The following is a 21,247-nucleotide window of genomic DNA, read 5'->3' as shown; positions in this document are numbered from 1 at the left end:
GATGAACATAGATTCTAAAGTCCTCAACAAAATTTTGGCAAATGGATTCAGTAATACATTCAAAAGATCATACACCATGAACAAGTGGGATTCATCCCAGGGATGCAAGGATGGCATAATATTCACAAACCAGTAAATATAATACATCACATAAACAAAATGAAAGACAAAATCCACATGATCATATCAATAAATGCTGGAAAAGCATTTGATAAAGTACAGCATCCATTTATGATAAAAACGCTCAGCAAAGTGGAAATAGAGGGAACATACCTCAACATAATAAAGGCCATATACAAAACACCTGCAACCAATGTCATACTCAATGGACAAAAACTGAGAGCTACCCCCATAAGATCAGGAACAGGACAAGAATGTCCACTCTCTCCACTTCTGTTCAACATAGTTTTGGAAGTTCTAGCCACAGCAATCAGATGAGAAAAAGAAATAAAAGTCATCCACATTGGAAAGGAGGAAGTAAAACTCATTATTTGCAAATGACATGATAGTGTACATAGAAAATCCTATAGGCTACACCAAAAAACTGCTGGACCTAATAAGTGGATTTGTCAAAATAGCAGGATACAAAGTCAATATTCCAAAATCAAAGGCTTTCTTGTACTCAAACAATGAAACAGCAGAGATAAAAACTAGGAAAAAAATCCCATTTACTATTAGCAACAAAAAAAATAAAGTACCTAGGAATAAACTTAACAAAGGAAGTAAAAGACCTGTACTCAGAAAACTGTGCAACACGGAAGAAAGAAATTAAAGAAGATACAAATTAATGGAAGCATATACCATGTTCACATATTGGAAGAATTAACATCATTAAAATGACCATACTACCCAAAGCAATTTATAGATTCAGTACAATCCCTATTAAAATTATCAATGGCATATTTCACAGACCTAGAACAAATATTGAAAAGTTTATATGAAACCAAAACGACCCTGAATAGCCTCAGCAATCTTGAGAAAGAAGAATAAAGTTGAAGGAATCACAATACCTGATATCAAACTGTATTACAAGGCCATAGAAATCAAAAGTTTGGTACTGGCATAAGAACAGGCAAACAGATCAATGGAATAGAATATAGAGCCCAGAAATAAACTCAAGTCTCTATGGTTAATGATTTGACAAAGGGGACAGGAACATAAAATAAAGTAAAAATAGCCTCTTCAACAAATGGTGTTGGGAAAACTGGATAGGGACCAGCAAAAAAAAAAAAAAAAAAAGAATCTAGTCTACCAACTTACACCACACACCAGAATAAACTCAAGATGGATAAAAGACTTAAATGTAAGCCATGATACCATAAAAGTCCTACAAGATTTGTATCTATCTGCTTATCTGTCTATCTATCATCTACCTATTTTTGCTACCTATCTTCTTACTAAAAAAGATAACTCTACTAACAGTAAGTAATTACAACTGTTTGCTGATATTATACGATCCTGTAGAGACATGTAATTTAATCCTTAAATATAGGGCTACACTTGCTATGCCATGACTCACCCAAATCTCACCTTGAAAAAAAGACAGTTGTCATAATAGCCCCAATATACTTTTGTATGCATACATTGTAACAACAACAACAACAAAGCACTTGGGCTAGGAAACTCCTCTTAGGATTATAAAATATGTAACAAAAATATTTTAAAAAATATGTTATCAGAAGTTTCAAATGACCTTCATGCATACCCACTTATTTTCAATCAATATATGCTTCTATTAACAACAATGAGATAACAGTGGATGTGAAGTCAGTACAGTAAAATGTGGCTGTCCTTCAAAAAAGAAAATAAAGGCCTTTAAGAAATGAAAGGAAATATTACCTCTACTATCATAATAAAATCTGAAGAGTAAGAAAAACAAGACAAAATCAAATATTACATAAAACATTGTAGAAGAAAGTTAAAAATAGAAAAGAGTAGTGTAGCCAAAAATATTTCCATTTCTTAACAATCAGGGCTTTTAAGAGAAAAGCATAAGAATTGATGTAAGAAAATTTTATTAGTGAGATTTTAATTTTTTTTCCCTTGAAATTTAATGAACAATAAAATAACTATACATATATTTAGAGATTATGTAGTTCCATTATTACAATAAGAGAAAAAAACAGAAGAGACCTCACCTTTACTGTTTTATCTCTAACAGGTAGTTTTTGAACTGTGGAGAGTTGGACTTAATGCTGTGGAAAAAACATTAAGCTAGAAGTCTCGAATTGGTTTTTCTAACAAACAAAAACTTTTAGGGAAGCCATTCCATCCACATTCTGAGGTACTACATATGTAAGATAAAGATGTTTTCACCAAATGATTGCCTTTTCCCCCCTAATTTTGTGATCCTAGAGAAAAGTTTGCGATGGAACAACAACAACAAAATGTGCCTACCTGTAAAAATTTGGGCGTGTCTAAAAATAAATAAAATGTTCATGTATCTATTTTTAATGGTGATACAGTTTATAAGATTATAACAAAGAAAATATATAGAAGAGTCTGTTGTATAACTAATTTACCTAATATGGATGGAACTACTAGAAGATAAATGATATGTAAGAGCCAGAAATGTTTTGTTTGTTGTAAGATGTTGAGGATGCTAGAATCACAGAAAGGGGAAGAAGACCAAGTACTAATGAATACATGATTTTCAATGAATAGAGATCATATGGGATGAAAACTCACTTCCTGAATTATAATTATTTTGATTGTCCCAAGAATAGCTATCCAATTTCCAATTTTCTTAGGAAGAGAAAATATCCATTAACATGCTACTTTTTATGTGACAGACCGAAATACAACTTCTTTTTCACAATCCTAGAAGACATTGTCTCCTATTTATTGATAGCACACAAATTCAAATTGTATTATTGCTTCAAATGGCTACAATCAGACATTCAGAAAAGCATGAGTCTGGACTAAAAGATTTCTCATCTCAGTTTGGGATACAGATTCATATCAAAGTTGAATGAATCAAAAATAAATTCTCAAGCAAAGCATTTCAGATATATTTTCATTTAAACTCACAAAAACTGCTTTTATTCAGGTACTCCAGGGTAATAAAACTTTCCACAGCTACTGATTAAGAATTGCTTGAAAACATTTCAGCAGCAAAGTACTTTTCTCCTCATGAGCATCAAGTGACTTTCTCAGTGTGATGATATTTAGGTAAATGCATTCATTTTGTTAAACATTTCAAGGCATAACCTACATTAAACCAAGATATTTTGAACTTTTTTTCAAAGCGAGATTCATTTCTCACTATTTATTATTAAAAAAAAAATTCCAGAAATGCTATTTTACTCTCATAATGGAGTTTAATAACACCGATAAAGTGTTTTACAGAATACATATTTAAAATCAAAGTTCAATACCAATAAATGAAAAAGCCCCTTATTGCACCTGAATTACTCTGATTGATAAAGGTATTTCTAATTACCGAAAGAGCATTTCCATTTCCAAACATTTATTTTTCATATTAGAAACAGCTATATACAAACTTAGCTTTCTACACAACTTCAATAGATTATTTATTAAATCCATAGAGAATTTACTGGAATGATGTTTAAGACCTTTATGAAAATGCTTACAAGTTCAACTAAAAAAAACAAAAAAACAAAAACAAAAAAATAAAACAAATAAAAAATAGTGCCTCAAAATAACTCTTTTATCCTCTAGAAGTGGAGGAAAGCAGAGGAAATACTATAATTGGGATCATATATCAGTAACATCTAAGTTGCATGAACATAAAAATTGATAATAATAATACTGTGCATCTAAAAATAAGACTTTAATTTTGGATAAATATATTTAACCATCACATTGAAGAATCGTCCATCAGAATTCTTACAGTTATGACAAAATTTTACATTATACATAGATATATGATTTAAGTGCCTATGGAATCTGCAGACAAGAGTCAAAACAAGATATAGGTTATTTTGTTAATTTTAAAAATCTTTATTCTACAGTTATGGACTTTTAAAATAGTTAGTAGACTTTTGGGATTCAGCATGACTACTAATCTCAGGATATAAAAATAACAATGTGGACATTTATATTTTAATAAGAACTTACTAAAAATACAAAAGTCATTAACTATAAATTATTTCACATTAAGGCTACACATTAATTCAACATGGTATAGTCCTGCTTCAAATAATATGACATGTAAATTGTATATTCTAGTGTCATAGATAGTATCTAGAAATAAATAATGTGAATTTTTTCGCTATTTTAGAAAATTGCACTTTAGAATGCTTATGAATGCAAGATGGTATTGGAGTTTTAGAAGAACACAATGCTCAGTCTAGAGAGCAGACTTTTTCAAATTACAAGCAAAAAAATTTTCTTTTCAAAGTCTAAATTACTTGCATACTTCTGATGAACTTTCAGAAATAGTTTCTTCCAGTTAAAAGGAAAATTTAAAAAATTAACTTTTAAAATGAAACTTTAATTTTTTTGGATTATAATAGTATTATATTCCCTTTGCAGAAACTTGAAAAATATATAAAACATAAAGAAGGAATTAACAATACCAATAGCCCATAATCTCACTATTTTAAGATCACCAATCTAAAGAGAATTTTATATATGAAACATTTAAATACATAACTATACAACTAACTTAGAGAAGATAATTTTTTTCACTTTTCATACTTAGAAATAAATTCTTATTGTATGCAGAATTATAGGGTTTACACATTTTCAAAGAAAGGCATACTTAATTTTCAGAAATATTTGCCATCAGATAAATAAAGACAATTTTCAATAATAGTTTGCATGGGCTTAAGGTGTCAGTAAAAATACTTTATATATGAATACCCTCCCCTCAAACCCAGGAGTATAATGAGAAAGGTGCTGTCACAACCGTAAGTTAATAGTCTCTATCCTGTTCAGAGGCGGATTTAACGGCGGGTGCACCGGACCCGCGCCCTGGGCCCCGACTTCTGAAGGGCCCCACAAAACCCCAACTTTACACTTCTTTCTAATGACACCAAGTTTGGTTTCATTACTAGACTGCATAAAATATGGTTAACATGTATTTTTATTTTCCCTGTCTCTCTCTCTTTTTTTTTTAAGGGACCCAATATTTTCTTCTGCGCCCGGGGCCTCAACCAACCTTAATCTGTCTTTAATGCTGCTGAGCAATGAAGATCCGCTGACAAAGAGCAAATTTCTGTTTTTAGCACTATCCATATATTCTTTTTAGCATCAAATCAATTGTTTCTGTTCCTTAGAAATGCAACAAATTGTATTACTGTTTTCATCTCAACATACCACCTTTTTGTCAGGGAGGAAACCTTGGAGGAAGCAATATCCAAACTAATAGCAAAAGCTGAAAGGGGGGTAAGGGTTTACACATCCAACCTATCCTGAAGACTCAAAAAACTTTTTCTTAATAACATAGTTTCTATTCTGAACAAATGTGCAGATACCAATCCTTTCATTTCCAGTCATTGGAAAATGGAGCAGCTTAATTAGGACTAGTCTTAATTGGTGTCTGACTACTTTAATGTGTCAGGTGTGCTGGTCACAAAGGAAAATAAAATTAATGGAGCAAAGAGAGACAGGAAGAAAGCAAACTAGCAGCAGTCACCAAAAGCCATGATTACAATTTCAGTTATTCATCAGTTACATGAGTTGTAAAAGTTCTATTAGTAAATTTGGTGAGATTATATACCTAGATTATGAAAGTTTTTATAATCATTCTAATGTATAAAATCTAGTTCCTGTTGAAGGAGAATATGTAAATCACTGAAGGAGTCTGTACAAGCCTGGGAGAATAAGAGAGACATAATAAAAAATTCTACAGACTACAGAGAAATTCAGAGATAAGAGAAAAGCAGATGATTTGAAGTTCAAAAACAAGACCCTGAAATTCCAATTTAATTGAACCTACCATAACATGAATGTCCCTGTTGTGAGTTTCCAACATTAATGCACAAATGACTTCATGTGGACCCTTCCTGCCACTGTCTATCCATTCATTCAACCTCAGAAATAAACATTTGATATTTGCCACTTGAAGTTAAATTACAAAATGAAACCTTGTCAAGAAGTACATATATGAGTAAATTTTTATCAATTCTGTGTATTCTAATTTAGATTGCTTTAATAATTATCACTCTGGCAGTGGGTCCTGAATATTAATCTCCCTTTGTGGTTGGAAATAGAAATGGGATTGTTCAGTGGATGGTTAAGTATTACCACATTGCATAGGTGAACTTGAACTGGATTGGAATTTCATTGGTAGTAGTGGTGGTGTGTCTGACATTGAGGTGAGATAGATTCCAGTGTGAACCACTATGGATAATGTCTAGTAAAGTAGGGAGGAAAGTGAATGTTGCCTCCTCTGTATCTGGTATGATCTTGAACTCTTAATTCAATCAGTCATCAGCTAATGGGCTAGAGGTGAACAACAGACTCTCTGGGTCTCTGTATGAGCACACACATGTCTGTAAACATTTCCAGAGAATCTATGTGCCAAAGCAGACATACTTTCCTCACAATACACCTTTTCTTCAAAAGTACTAAAGTAATGCATATCAAGCGAACAATCTGGATTTTGTAGTCCTTTCAGAAAAGTTGTTGGATTTATTTTTGTCAAAATGTGCATTGGAGTTGTACTCTATCAGGCCTCTTTGCCCCACACTGGTGAAGTCAGTATCATCCTATCCACCAGAAGAGATAGTTCCTCTTTTCTCCAAGAAGCAGTGAATGCTGCATGCATGGAGTAAGACTACCACAGAAGTCATCTCAACAAAACAAGCAACAGCTAACTCTTCCAGAAAGGTCAGAGTAACTCTAAACCTCATTGGTTCTGTATAGTAATAGTAAAGGAACTCCGTTAGAAGCAGAAACGATCCAGCCCACAGGCTGGATATTTCTCAAAAGTGCACAGTCCCTCTACTTGTCAGGAAACTGCTGGGGTTAATAATTTTGAGAGTCTAACACACTGAATATTCTATAAAGTACTAAATTCAAAATCACATGACTTTGTGATACAAAATCTTTTCTTCAAGACCAAAATAAAAGCATATGGAGCTAAATTTATCATGATCATATATTATATATACAGGAGAGTGAAAAAAGGTTGTTTCCAAAACATAGTCAATTCAAAGCATTTTCTAGATTCTCTCCATTATACAAACCTTCAAAGATACAAATTTGTTGTTAGAAATACGATGCCAAATAAAGATGGCAGATTTTCTGATAAAGGGATTAAATATAAAGGCTGTTTTAATGCAGGCTACGCTGACTACTAGATCCTTCCTCTGCTATTAACTTCCCATCGAACTGCAGATGCTTAAAAGATTTGTAGAATTTTAGAGTGAAAAGGACATTAAACAAAACAAAAAGGTTAATGTTTCCTGCTATTACCATGATTGTCACGTATAATACTCTGTCAATCACACCTAAAATTAAATTACTTTCTCCAACTCACATAGCAATTTCTTGTCAGAATAGTAACTAGACTGTATTTCTTGTGTTGGCAAATGTTGACATAGATTACTGTCCATTTGCAAATTTGCGCTATTTTAATTATCTCTCATTATGTAACCTACAAACATCATTTATCTCAATCTTTACAACAGTAGTATTATTATCTACATTATAAAGAAATTGAGACTCACTGGGTTTAGTATTCCTAAAATCACACAGTCAATAAGTAACAGGGTCAGAATTTTAGCCTAAGTGTGTCTCACAGCAAAGGCTAAGCACCTTTCCCCATGAAAACGTACTAAATCTAGCCTAGTTGTTAGAAAATGATCTTGAACTACAAATACCAATAATTCCTATTTGTTTGCACTTTTGTGGGTCCTTCCATTCTGTTTAGAATAGTCCAACCATTTGCTTGGAATAATAAACAAGCAATTTCCCTATCTCATGAATCCCTGCAAAGAGATTACATATAATTTTATTTATATTTTTCATGATCAAGTGGCCAACTTTGCTAGGCATGAGGATACAATGATAGAAAAGTTATAATTACATAGTCACAATCTAATGTGGAATGTCAACAACTAATTTATGTCCATATACTTATTACTTTTTATTTTAATAGAGGAAAAATATGGTTGTTACACTTATAGATGCAGAAAAGAATATTGCAGATTTTAATGTCAGTATGAAAATGTATTCATTAATTCATTCATTGAATACCTTATGAGCATCTACTACTATATGCCTACATGACAAGGAACATTCTTATCTCATGGAGTAACACTATAATGGAAAAGAAAGACTATAAGCATGTATTTTATTGTATTTATGTGTGTATGTATATATACAATATTTTTATATATTATGTATATATACATATATGAGTTTTGTAAATGTATATATTTATATGGATCCATATAGTTTCAATTACAAGAAGTACTTCATGGAAACATAAAGCAGGGTAACATGAAAAGTAAATGCTTTAGATACTGCAGAATCAGAATACAAATACAATGTTGAAGAATGCTAGTATAATATTTAATCACTGGTCATTTGAAGGCTGTTCTTTCCTTTTTGTGAGTACAAGGCAGTAAAATATTTCAGTTCATTAAAAATGAAACAATGACACTCTATATAATGCATTTTGCAAAACAGTACACTAGATTTTTCCCAAGAATTCAAAGCTATAGTTTTTATTTTCATAAATTTAATGTTGAAGACCTTGAGTAAAAATTCTAATCTGTCTGAAAATCAATTATACCTAGGAGCTATAATATCTCTGCTGTACCATTTTATTTCATCAGCTTACATAAAAAAATAATTTAATGAAGATACTGAGCATTATTATACAATTAAGATTGGTTGTAAAACCAGTTTTAATCTATTTTTCCATGCCTTCTTTTCTTATTTATGATAAAGTTCAAAGACAATAAGTTTAGATTATTAAATTTTAATCCTGGAACTTAGTCTTCATAGTAAAAAAGTGAGTGGCACTGGCAAAACCAAACAGAACAAAGACACATATGGAAAAAAAAAAAAGCTATTGTGTAAAATTCCTCTTCTAAGAAAAAAAATTGATCCTTTAAATTAAACATTTAATTTAATATTTACTTTTTATATCTTCTAATAAATTTTGTTTTAGAAGGTTGCGTAAAATGCTATTATTTTGTTATTTTTCTTCTTGGTAATTTTTATTGTGATGAATAAAAACCAGAACAACCATATTTTTGGAGAAAGTTTAAAGATACAGAAAACCTTGATAATTTAGAAATTTGGCTTTGAGGTTCACCTGAATTTATCTTCAAGGATACACAAGGTCTAATACCTTGAATAAAACACCACCTTACATCAAAGGAAAAGAACATGAAAACAATATCAAAGCAGGGCATTTCTTGTTTTGATTAACATCAGTGAAAATTAAGTAATCCTTTTTTATATTCTTGCCAAACTCAGAAAAAATGAACCTCCACTTATACAATGCCAAGCCAGACAAGACTAGTCCAAAATTTGGGCGTTGGTCAATCTCACATTCAAATACTAAGCAGATAAAGCCTACTTAGTTTATGGGAGCTGACAGTATCCCTGCTTGAGGTGATAAGGCTGCAGGCATTGTATACACTCAGCCACTGGCCTCAGAATAAACACTGACAACTTGACAGCTCATGAATTGAAAAGCCATTCACTATTTTTGAGACAAGGAGATATGGGGAGTGGAAACTTAATTTGGGTCACACATCTAGTTACTACTCTAATTATTTGTATGGTAATGTTTTTCCTTGATAAGCATCCTTGAAGACATTCTGTGTGTGCATGGGTGTGTTAATGCACCTATGCAAAAACTGACCCATTTATAAATGGAGCTGGCAATTCACAAAGTAATTCATAGTTGACTTAAAATTACTTGAAAGCTAGATTTGGAACCTTATAAATTCAGTAATTACTATTAAACTTTCAATTTGGTAGAAAAACATTTGAGTTATAACTCAAAAGAATATTTAAAGATTAAGAATGTTTAAAAACTGTAACAAGACTAGAAAATAAATTCAAGTGTTAATGTAAAAAGTGCTATAAAGTGAATACTTAGGACACATTTTACACAACATCTAGATAATGCCAGTGCACTGCAGTGTTTCAATCCAATTTGGAAATTGGAACATAGAAACATAAACAAATACAGGAGTTCTTTAATATTACCTAAACATAAAATAGACATGATTTGCAGTGTGTGATTTATTGTCAGCTGAATGGCATAAGTACCACATCATGAAATTTGAATTCAGAGCAAGGTGAAGCAACTACATTGACCTTAGAACTACACTGATTTTACAAGGCTAAATGAAGCCACTCCAGATACCCTCTCAACATGACTTTTTGAGTACCTGGTCCCCATTCACCATTTGAATCATGAATTAAAATATCTCTCAACTAACAGCTTCCTGGTCCTGAAAGTCTCTCATTTCACGCAAATCAATAGACAGACTCTTCTGACTTACTGAGGTCTCAATTCTCTTGAGCCTTTCTTTCTTCCTGTGGTTGAGACTCTACCTGTCCTCCTCAGCATACAAGGCCAAGTTAGATTTCATGCTTCCTCATTCCAGCCTTCCCCTGTCAACTCCTTACCCTTGCTACCTCATTGTACTGCTATCAAAAACAACAAAATGACAATAATCTGATGGAATTCCAACTCTACATTAGATCAAATTCATTTTATCTGTTGATTGCTGCTAGATGAAAGTGCACAACCGTGTACATTAGTGACACAATGAATTTTTTTACTCTAACCTCATATGAGCCAACAGCCCTACCTGACAATTTTCTCATGTTCACCAATGTGCTCTTTCATGTTTGACACAGCTATTTCAAAGCTTAGTCAACTGTCTTTAAACTTCCAATCTCACTATCTCTAATATTTTCTGTTACAATTTCCCTCTTAGCAGATAACCTCACCTCTCATTTCTCCAAGAGAAGATAATATATTCCTTAATTCCCGTAACTTCTTGACACCACACAAGAGGATGTACTTGCATTTACACTATTTTTCCTTAGTCCCTCCTCCCATCACTTTGGCAAGCTATACCCTCCAGTGCCTGATACGAAGCATTCTATCAGATTCTAGATCCAATCCTCTCTCTTGCTCCTGGATCTCTATAAATGATTACATTTCTTTCCTTTATCTTCTTTTACTTCCTCTTTACTGGCTCAGTCTATGCACATCAATCATACTCAAGTCTTTCACATTCTGTAAGTTCTCCCCCTTGATTTCATGAAGCCACTTAATAATCACTCTTACAGCCAAATAGGTTAATATGGTATTTACTCTTACTGCTTCTACCTATTACCTTCCTTTTTTACTTTCAACTTGTTATTATTTAAACATCTAGCATCACCACTTGACTGAGATTCTCTCATGAATGATAATTAATTGCAACATCTTTTGATGTACCAGACACAGTTCTGGATATGTCACATTACTAACTCATTAGGTTGTACCTACTACGGGCTTAGTAACATGTTACTCAAACTTGGTTTTAAGACACACAACAAGGATGTTTACAGTGAGACACTAGCAGCTACATTGCTAACCTATTTGCTGTATTGCATCTCCTCAGTTACTAAGTTCCTAAATTCAATGCACTCTAGTCTTTATATTACTGCTCTAATGCTTCATTGCTGATCCTTTCCTACTTCTTGAAACTCTTGTTTCTTAGCATCTATTAATATATAGAATACTGCAATTATCAACCTTTTGTATACATATCTAATTATTGAATTAAAATAAGTTTATATAAAATAGGAAAGTATTAGAATCACATGGTTTCAGAAAAGTTAATAATAACATTATATGGGCTACTTTACACAAAAGATATTGAAAGAAAGAACGTGGTGCGAATAATTATACATAAACTTGGAGATAATCATTGGGAATAGAACAAAAGGAAAAGAGAGGAGGGTTTTGTAAGGAATTAACTAATACTTGTATAAAGAGCTTTTGTTTATATTTGTATAGGTCCTATCTGCAAACAAAATTATTTCTGCATGTATACTTTAGTGTGTATAGCAGTCATCTTTTTATTTTTTTATATATAGAACACATAATATACTAATCCTGATTTCTTAAGTATGAGGTCAAAAAAGTTTTATAATATAATATTATCTGGCAATTAATTAAGTAATAGAAATGTCAAAGGAAGATATATTCTTTCCTGCTATAAAACTGTGTATACTTCCCTTTTCTGGTTCTTCAGTTACATTTATACTAAACTTGTTTTATGATTCTATGCTATTTAATTATTTGTTTCCATCTGATTCTACATAAATGTAGCTAGTTTATTATTACTAAATAAAATTGAAGTCAGAAGATTGGGCTTAACACAGATTTTCCCTAATAGTTTTGAAATTCTCTATTAATTAATGGTAACCTTGGATACCTTCTATGATCTTACAGACTCAGGACTTTAGAGCAGCACCTGATTCTTAGCATTAATTGTTCAGTCACTATAAATCCCATGTTGACTAACCAATGTTTTGCCATCATTAATCTGCCATGACTATGCACATTTGACTGAAATCCACACTTAGGTACTATATAGTAAAAATGCAGGAATAGAAAAACAAAGACAAATCTTAAAATCAAAGAAGAAGGGTTAGATTACGGGTGAAAATAGGCAGTTAGACAGCTAAGTTCTCAACTACAATACTGAAGACAAAACTAGTACATCGATAACATCAATGTGCAGAAAAAATAAAATAGCATTTGAATACACTTAAAGAAAAAAATGAAATAAAGACATGTTCAGATGAACAATAACTGATAAATTTGGCCACAAGAAAAACATCATCGAGAATAATTTAAAAGCTGTACTTTAGGCAGAAGAAAAGCAAATGCAGGAAGGAAAAAAGAAAAGAGCAAAGAAAGTAAAAAATATGTGGGTAGAGGTTAATAAATACTTAATGCACAAAACAGTGGTAATATTTTCAAAATAAAAAAGTGACATTAAAACATGACAATAATTACCTATAATTTAAGAGGTGGGTACATTTAATAAATGGAGTTACATATTCTAAATGTCTGTTATCTCCGAGGAGGACAAAGCTATTGATTAATTTTAGATATTGATAAATGAAATATGAATGCTTTAAATTCTAGGGGAACTATTAAATAAATAAAACAGAAAATATAACTTGTAAATTAGTAGAAGGGATAAGAGAAAAGTAAAAAATATACATGGTTGGGCAAAAGTATGTTTACAGTTGTGAGCACATGAAACACAGAGTTTATTCTTGTATTATTATTCATTAATTCATCATTCATGTTATTTTCCATATAAACAACTTTACTTTTCACCACCTTATATATATTAACAATTCAAAAGTATGTAAGAAAGGAGAGAAAAGGAACCTAGAATATGAAAGATGAATAGAATATACAAATGATAGATGTACAAGATGATAGATAGACTTAAACCTAAATGTAGTAAGTACATTTCATATAAATATGTAAAATGCTCTAGTTTTTCAGCATAAATCATCAAGTTGGCATCAAATAATCAATTATATACTTTTTATAAAAATTATGTGTAGGAACAAAAGGAACAGAAAAGTTCAAAGTAAGAGAATAATAAAAGAAATGCCATCCATCTAAATAGTAACAGAAAGGAAGTTGGTTTAGCTCCATGAATGGCAGACAAGATATTCATTAGGAGAGGATGCATAATTAGAAGTATAAGTCTTTATAATAATAACTTCAAAACTTTCTTTACCAAAACTGTTAAGACATGAAAACAAGTTCAGATCTCAAAATATTTCAGATGTTTAAAACATGAGATATTAGTAATTTTATGCCACTACATCTAGGAAGAAAGCTTTAAAAGATCATAAAATAAAACTTCTTGAGTTGACAGGAAGAATTATAAATATAACTTATTTATTTATTGTGAAAAAACAGAATCAGTAATAAAAGTAAATAAATTTCCACAAAGAAAATTTAAGGCTCAATTGGCTTCATTACGGTAATTATCAAACATTCAAGGAAGAAATTCTTCCAATTATCTATAGCTCATAGAGAATAGAAAACCATCTTCATCACGTTTTATAAGGCCAATATAACCTTAGTTCAATATCTAACGGGGAATTAAAAAAAAAAACAAAAAAAAAAAAACAGAACCAGAACTCAGATCTCTTAATTCTTAGATCATTTCAGCATTTCTTAGTCTGTACTGACTTTCTCACAAGTCACTTACAAACTATCATTGTGTAAATATTTCTTTCATGTTCAAAAGTGAGACTAGATCAGCTTTAGTCTCAAACTTTAACACAATGTTAATTGAAAGGATAATGTTGAGACTTGCTGTAATTGATTGACTGTACCGAGTCTCAGCCTGGGAAGAATTCACAGATGGCCAGGGGCCTGGCCAGCAGATTCTTTGTAGTTTATTTATTTGGTCAGACAGTGGCTGGCTATTGAGATTCCTCATCTTGTTATTTCTCAGCAGATGTTTGCTAAGTAATTGAGAACTAGCAAGGCCCCTTTCCAACAATGATAACAGGGCACACTCATGAGAACTTAAATTATTTTTTTTGACTTTGCATGAGAGAAAATTTATTTGTCTACAGATACAATCCCTTTGAGCATGATGAGTCAGGCCATCTCTGTAAATCCACTCTAGTCAGTAAAAACTCCACAAGCCTGGCTGTGGCAGGACTTTAAATGAATGTTCTTAAAATGTTTTAAGGGAACATCTTGATTAAAAAAAAATCCAAAAGAAAGGAAAATTTCAGTAACCTTAATAATGAACATCAATGTAAAAACGTTAAGCAAAGCAGTAACAAATCAAATAATTTTTATGAAAACATAATTATATTATTATCTAAATATAATTTTTATGTTTATATAAAACATTCCTAGGTTTATCCCAGGAATGTGTGGAGCTTCCTTAATGTGATCAAAGTTAATAAAAAGAAAAGTATTATATTTAGTAGTATAATGTTGACATCCTTTTCTCTGAGACTAATAATGAGCCAACCATGCCTATTACTATTAATTCAATTTAACAGTGCCCTAGAGGACCTAGTAAGTACATTAGGCAAGGAGAAATAAAAGGTAGAACAGTTAAGAAGAGATAAATCATTCATTGTAGATGATAATAAAATTCACCAGAACTGACAAGTAAGTTATTGGAATTAAAAAGTTGAAAAGAAAGCTAAATATAAACCTATATAAAATATCAATGTCATTCCTATATATCAGCAATAATCAGAAAATAGAATTTTAAAAGATACTGTACTATATTCATATAATACCATTCAGCAATATCAGTAAAAAATAGTGAAAATAAGAATGTATCTACCAAAAATGTTGAGAGAAAGAAGATACAAATGAGTATATACTACATTATTCATTTGTTATGAACATTAAGGCCAGGCAAATCCATCTGTGTTGTTAAGAGCAGAAATAGGAATGATGGAATATTCTAGATGATGGAAATGTTCTCTAACTTGATTTGGGGGGTAGTCACATTGGTAAATGTAGTCAGTGGAAGGCCTTTGTACACTTAAAATTTTATTACATTTTATTGTATTTAAATTAAATCTCAATAAAAACAGGTAAGCATGTTGCCATATGAAAGAGTTAAATTATACTCATTCCTTTCCCCAAATATTAAAAAAAAAATTTCCAGATATACAAAAGGATTCAATATAAAAGGCAAAACTATACAGCCTTGGGATATACTTGAGCACAATAATATCTTTATGACTTTGGCAGTAAGGACTGCTTTCTTGAATAAGATTACGTGGTAATAATCACAAGGAAGAAAATTCATGATTCTGCTAAATGTAAATGTACTATAAATAAAATGAAAATAAAATACACAGAGAGGAAGCTACTTACAATGTATTTAAATAACAAAAAACTAATATTCACATATATATATATATATATATATATATATATATTCTAGAATCAATTATAAAAACAAGACACCCCAATAGAAAATGGCCAGAAGACTTGAACAGGCAATTAACTAAAAAATAAATCTGAAGACAGCCAAAAGTTATAGGAAAACATGCCACTGTATTTTTATAATCAGGGAAGTAAAAATTAAAATCATCAGAATATATCATTATATATGCAATAATTTAATAACAATTTAAAAGCCTGACAAAACCAAGATCTGGTGAGAACTTTGGGCAAGGAGGACTTGTTTTCCCATCGATGATATATGAACTGACAAATCTCTATGAAAATGGCTTTAAAGTCACCTAATAAAGTTCAAGGTATGCTTTCTTATATTACAGCAATTCTATCTAGGATACAAAACCTACAGATACATACACAAGTATAGGAGTATATATCCAAGATACATGTCCAAGAATATTCATAACAGCATTGCTTATAATAGCCTAAAAGTGGGAACAGACCACAGTAGATTGTGACAGTTTTTACAATAGAAGACAACATGGCAATATAAATGAATAAACTACAACTACATGCAAAACAAGAAGGAATAATACAGAATATCGAACAAAGAAGCAAGAAAAAGGAATATATACTGTATCGAGGCTGTTCTTAAAATAGTGGCCAAATTCAATTGTATTATTTAAGAATGCACATACAGGTGATAAGATTACATTTAAAACTGTAAATAAACGAGTATCATAAAATACAGATTGATTAGCCATACCACTCAGAAGGGAAGTTGGGAATAAAATATATGGGCTATTTAGAATGCTTGGTATGTTCTATTCCTTGACCATAGTAGTAGTTGTTTCCTTTCATATAATTCACTAAACTATCCTCATATTTTATGCAGTTTTCTATATGTCTGCTATGCTTCACTATAAAGCAATAATTAAAAACACATTAAGATAGTTCTAACTCCTCCAGTGTAAATTTACTGAGAGGTTTTTATTGCTGATTAGAACTACTAACTTCATTTTGTCTTAGCTTCTCTGTATCCTGCATACCAGCTCCAGAAAGAAACGCCTACTGAAGGACCTCTTAACCCTTGATGCAGCAACTTTATGCAGTTAGAAATGTATAGTTATGAACTTTGTATGCACATTCAGTTACCTTAGGTTTTCCCCCACCACAAATATATAAAAATGGCAAATTCAAACTATAGAGTTCATGAAACATCCTTTAGTGCTCAGCTTCTTCTTACACATGTGTGATCTTAAGTATATAAAAAGAGCTTGTTTCCTGCAAGCCATTTTCTACTTATGCATGACACATATAGAAGTAGAAATACTGAAATGTCACAGTTTTGTAGTAGGATTTCATTCTTACTATATGAAATTTCTCTAAGCTCTTATTCTGATATTGTCCATGTTAAAAGTGAAAAACCAAGAAGCTATGCATTGTATAAATATTAAATTCATTACTTTATAAAATTATTATAATGAATGAAAAATTATGCTAGTTCCCTAGGAAACCATCAGATTATCTTTCTTCCTTTAAATTATTCTAAGGCATAAATAGAATTCGTTGATTAATACTGGTAAGTGCGTAAGGTCTTTTAAATGTCACTCTCTCTCTTTCTTGTCTTTCAAACTACAACAGGGACTGTAATGGATGCTGTGATCATACTGTATAAAGACAAACAAAACCATAGTTACTATAGGTACTATAGGAAGAGCATATTTATCAATGTTTCTGGTCTTACTTTGCGAATGCCTCGGCCAAGCTCTTCTCCATAGTTGGTTCCAAGAATTTCAAAGTGAACATTAGGATTGCCTCCATTTTCTCCAAATTCCAGCTCACCAGTCAACCCATTAACTCCACCCTAAAGGAGAGAAAAAGTACTGATGTAAAATTGCATAAAAAGTAAAATAATGATAAATTATAATAGAAAGTTCTAAGAGCACAATTTCCATCTATAAAATATATATTATTTTAGGTAAGCAATTAAAAACAGGCTATTTCTCTATTTTTTTCTTACTAAGTGTACAGCATAAATAGGAGAGCAATTGGATATAATCTTGAGAATCACTTAGTCCAATATCATCCACTTTACAGACTAAAATATTTAGACTCAATGATTAAAATGATTACAATAACTGACACCATGTTACAGCTGAGACTAAATTCCCGGGTAGGATGTTTGCCACCATATCTCCTGACAGGCATGGATCCATCAGTCAGAAAACAAGATGCTTCTGGAGAGCATAAAACCTAATTGAAAACATGTTTTGACAATATTCTTTCTCAAGCAAAACGCCATTCTAATTTGATCTAATATTATATCTGGCATTCTTAATAGCCATGGCTTATAATTTATTAAAATATTATTTTTCCTCCTATAAATATATTTTCTAAATTAAAAAAAGAAAGCTAAATTGAGCTTTAAATCTGTTTTTGCTCTTAAACAGTTGTGCTGGCTGTTGAGATTCACTGGGAGTTTCCAAGCTTCATATCTCATTCAACATGACAGATGTTCATTTCCCCAACAGATGGTAATGTAGGCCATACTTTTCTCTTTCTTGTTTACCACTCTTTCCTCAGTTGAGTTTATCAGCCTTCACCTTCTTTAGGATTTTACAAGTAAAAATCATATTTTGAGTCTTTCTTACACCTCTATGATGTAGATAATTAAATATACAGACAGATCCCAATTTATGATGGTTTGACTTACGCTTTTTTTATAACTGTGCAGTGGTGCAAAAGCAACAAGCATCTGGTAGAAACCATACTTCAGATTTTGAATTTTAATCCCCCCCCCCCCCCCCGGGCTAGCAATATGTGGTTTGATACTCTCATGTGTCCGGTCAGCTGCAGGGAGTGCAGCTCCCAGTCAGCCATGCAATCACAAGAGTAAACAACTAGTATGCTACAGTATACTTGGTTACCAGCGTTTTTTGGATATTGTGTTCTGAGCACATTAGAATAAGTTAGGCTAATCTATTATGGTTGGTAAGTTAGGTGTATTAAATTCACCTTTGACTAACAATATTTTCAACTTACGACAGGTTTATTGGCACATAATTTCATCATAAGTCATGGAGTATTAGTATCTCATTTGCTATAACCTCTAACTCAACTTCTAGTCTTTTTCAGCAGCTATTATGCCATCTACTGTATCTCCTACTGCATATCTGTATAGTAGCACATTAAATGATACTAAACTCATAACAGGTATTCAATTAAAAAATTGCTTACTTATTATTTTCAATATTTATCTATTTCATTTTTGCAACATTTATAATAAACAAAAGTGATCTTCCATAATTATTTCCTAATAAGCCAGCTTCTTTTTTATTATCCAGTTTTATTAATAAAAGGTATGTTGATTTTGATACATCTGTGCTTGCCTCATATATGATTTAACAGTCAATACCATGAATTTTGGAGTCACTTCCTGGATTTGATCTATAGTATCAGAATATATTAGCTGTGTAACCTTGGCTAAATCAGTTAATTTCTCTATGCCTCAATTTCTGTATCTGATAAATAGCATTATTATAAAATAATAGTACCTACCCCAGAAGGCTGTTGTTTTATAATACATATAAAGAATATAGTAGAGTGTTTGATAAATATTGTGGAAGTTCAATTACAACCATCATCTACATGATATTTTCATTCTCTAATTTTAAAGCATTTCAAGTTTTGCTAAAAATTGTAGGCATTCTCCCATTTTTTCCAACTAATGTTTGTTGGGGTGGCAAAATTTCATTATATACTTGAATATTCATATGGCTTTGGAAAATGATTTTGCAAATTTTTACTCAATTACATTACATTGATTAGTATTTGGATAGAAAAGAGTTAATGCAGCTGATCTAGGATCTATTCACTCCTTTTAAAAATCAATTTGATCCTACATGTTAGCTCAGTACTAATATTTCAAAGAATTCAATTATCCCTTAAAATTTTAAAGATTGGGATAAGTGCAGTGGATCTTATTAGCATTAATATCTCCAAATGGCAAATACTGTGAGAGTTTGACTGACAAGTATAGCATATATTACTACATTTAAATTCAAACCACTGGTATTTGGTAATCTTTTCATAAGAGCTTATCTTGTCTTCGATCACACTTCAGTAATATCCCCAATAATATCATAATCTTAAATCTCTGTTATAGTGCTTTATTTATAGGAAAAAGAGGAAGGTATTATATCTCAATATGATAGCTTTATTGCTATACTCCTGTAATTTTTAAACCTTTGAACATTAGACTGCCTGGCACTATATTATTATTATCCCTAACCAATACTCATATGATCACGCAGGCCAATGTGTTTATCCCTAGCTTATATCTAGTATTGAACATCTTAGTCCACTACTTACATTACTCAATGTATGAAACCATTAAGTCAGGATACCTGCATTTAGTTTTCTGTGGTCTCCACTTACCCTATTCATCTTTTTGACTTTGTAACTGATCCTCTTTTTGCTATATTCTTAATGAGCTGTTACCAGGTGTAGTCAGTAAAACCTTCCCAAAAATATTCCCATGCTTTTGACCTTTGCTTTTTTTTTAAAGTATATTTTATTGATTATATTGTTACAATAGTTCCATTTTTTCCCCTTTGCTTCCCTCTGCCCAGCACCACCCTTCCTCCAGCAATCCCACACCCCCAAGTCCATGCCCATTGGTTGTACATACAAGTTCTCTGGTTTCACCCTTTCATATATTCTTAAAAAAATTGTTATAAAAAATAACAATCCCTCCCTCTCAGACTTAAGACCCTTTATAATCTTATAAAGGACAATGGGCGAAGGTCTCGAGCTCCTCTAGCTGCTTCAAGCTGGACATGGTCGTCGTCCTACCTACCCGTGGGTCCAGAAATCCCTTGACCTTTGCTTTTTTCATTTACCCTCATTTCAACCTTGAAATTGGAGACTTGGTAAAAAAATGTGTGCTGGCCAGGTGATAATGAACAGTCATTGGTTTTGTGTATGTGCAGTTATGGTTTTTATATCTTGATTATATAGTACACTCTAAACAAAATAAGCTAATGAAACACTGATAATATGAATAACACATACAGACAATTTTAAAATGTTCTTTAAATTGACAGTAAAAATTGCTGCCAGAGCAAATCTTTATTAAAATACCAAGTAAAATTGGTTTGGATTTCATCCTACCCACACTATATAGAAATACCAGTGAGCATTAAACCTAGGAAGCACTAGAGAAGAACAATTAAAAGAGTAGAGCTAAAGGTTGGGAATAATTTACCGACTTAGTTTCTGAAAGGAAAAAAAAATATTGTTCCCTAATAACAGGGTAAGTTGGAATAAAAAAGAAAAATATTACTAAAAATATATTTTGCTCTGTTTGTGAGGCTGAAG

General features: G+C 31.6%; 1 protein-coding gene across 1 annotated transcript in view; it reads right to left on the bottom strand.

The window, feature by feature from the left end:
• LOC150019283 (glutamate receptor ionotropic, delta-2-like) overlaps nt 1–21,247 on the bottom strand; it is a 237,224-nt gene that overhangs the window by 77,646 nt on the left and 138,331 nt on the right. The window contains exon 6 of the mRNA XM_090267948.1: nt 17,613–17,732. Within this exon, the coding sequence (XP_090124074.1) occupies nt 17,613–17,732 (120 nt within the window). The remainder of the gene's footprint in view (nt 1–17,612; nt 17,733–21,247) is intronic.

This window comes from Furipterus horrens, unplaced genomic scaffold (assembly GCF_987537825.1).
Source record: "Furipterus horrens unplaced genomic scaffold, mFurHor1.1.pri manual_scaffold_2, whole genome shotgun sequence".
In the NCBI taxonomy this organism is placed as follows: Eukaryota; Metazoa; Chordata; class Mammalia; order Chiroptera; family Furipteridae; genus Furipterus; species Furipterus horrens.
The sequence above is the reverse complement of the archived record's forward strand: the minus strand, read 5'-3'. Positions and strand labels throughout refer to the sequence as shown.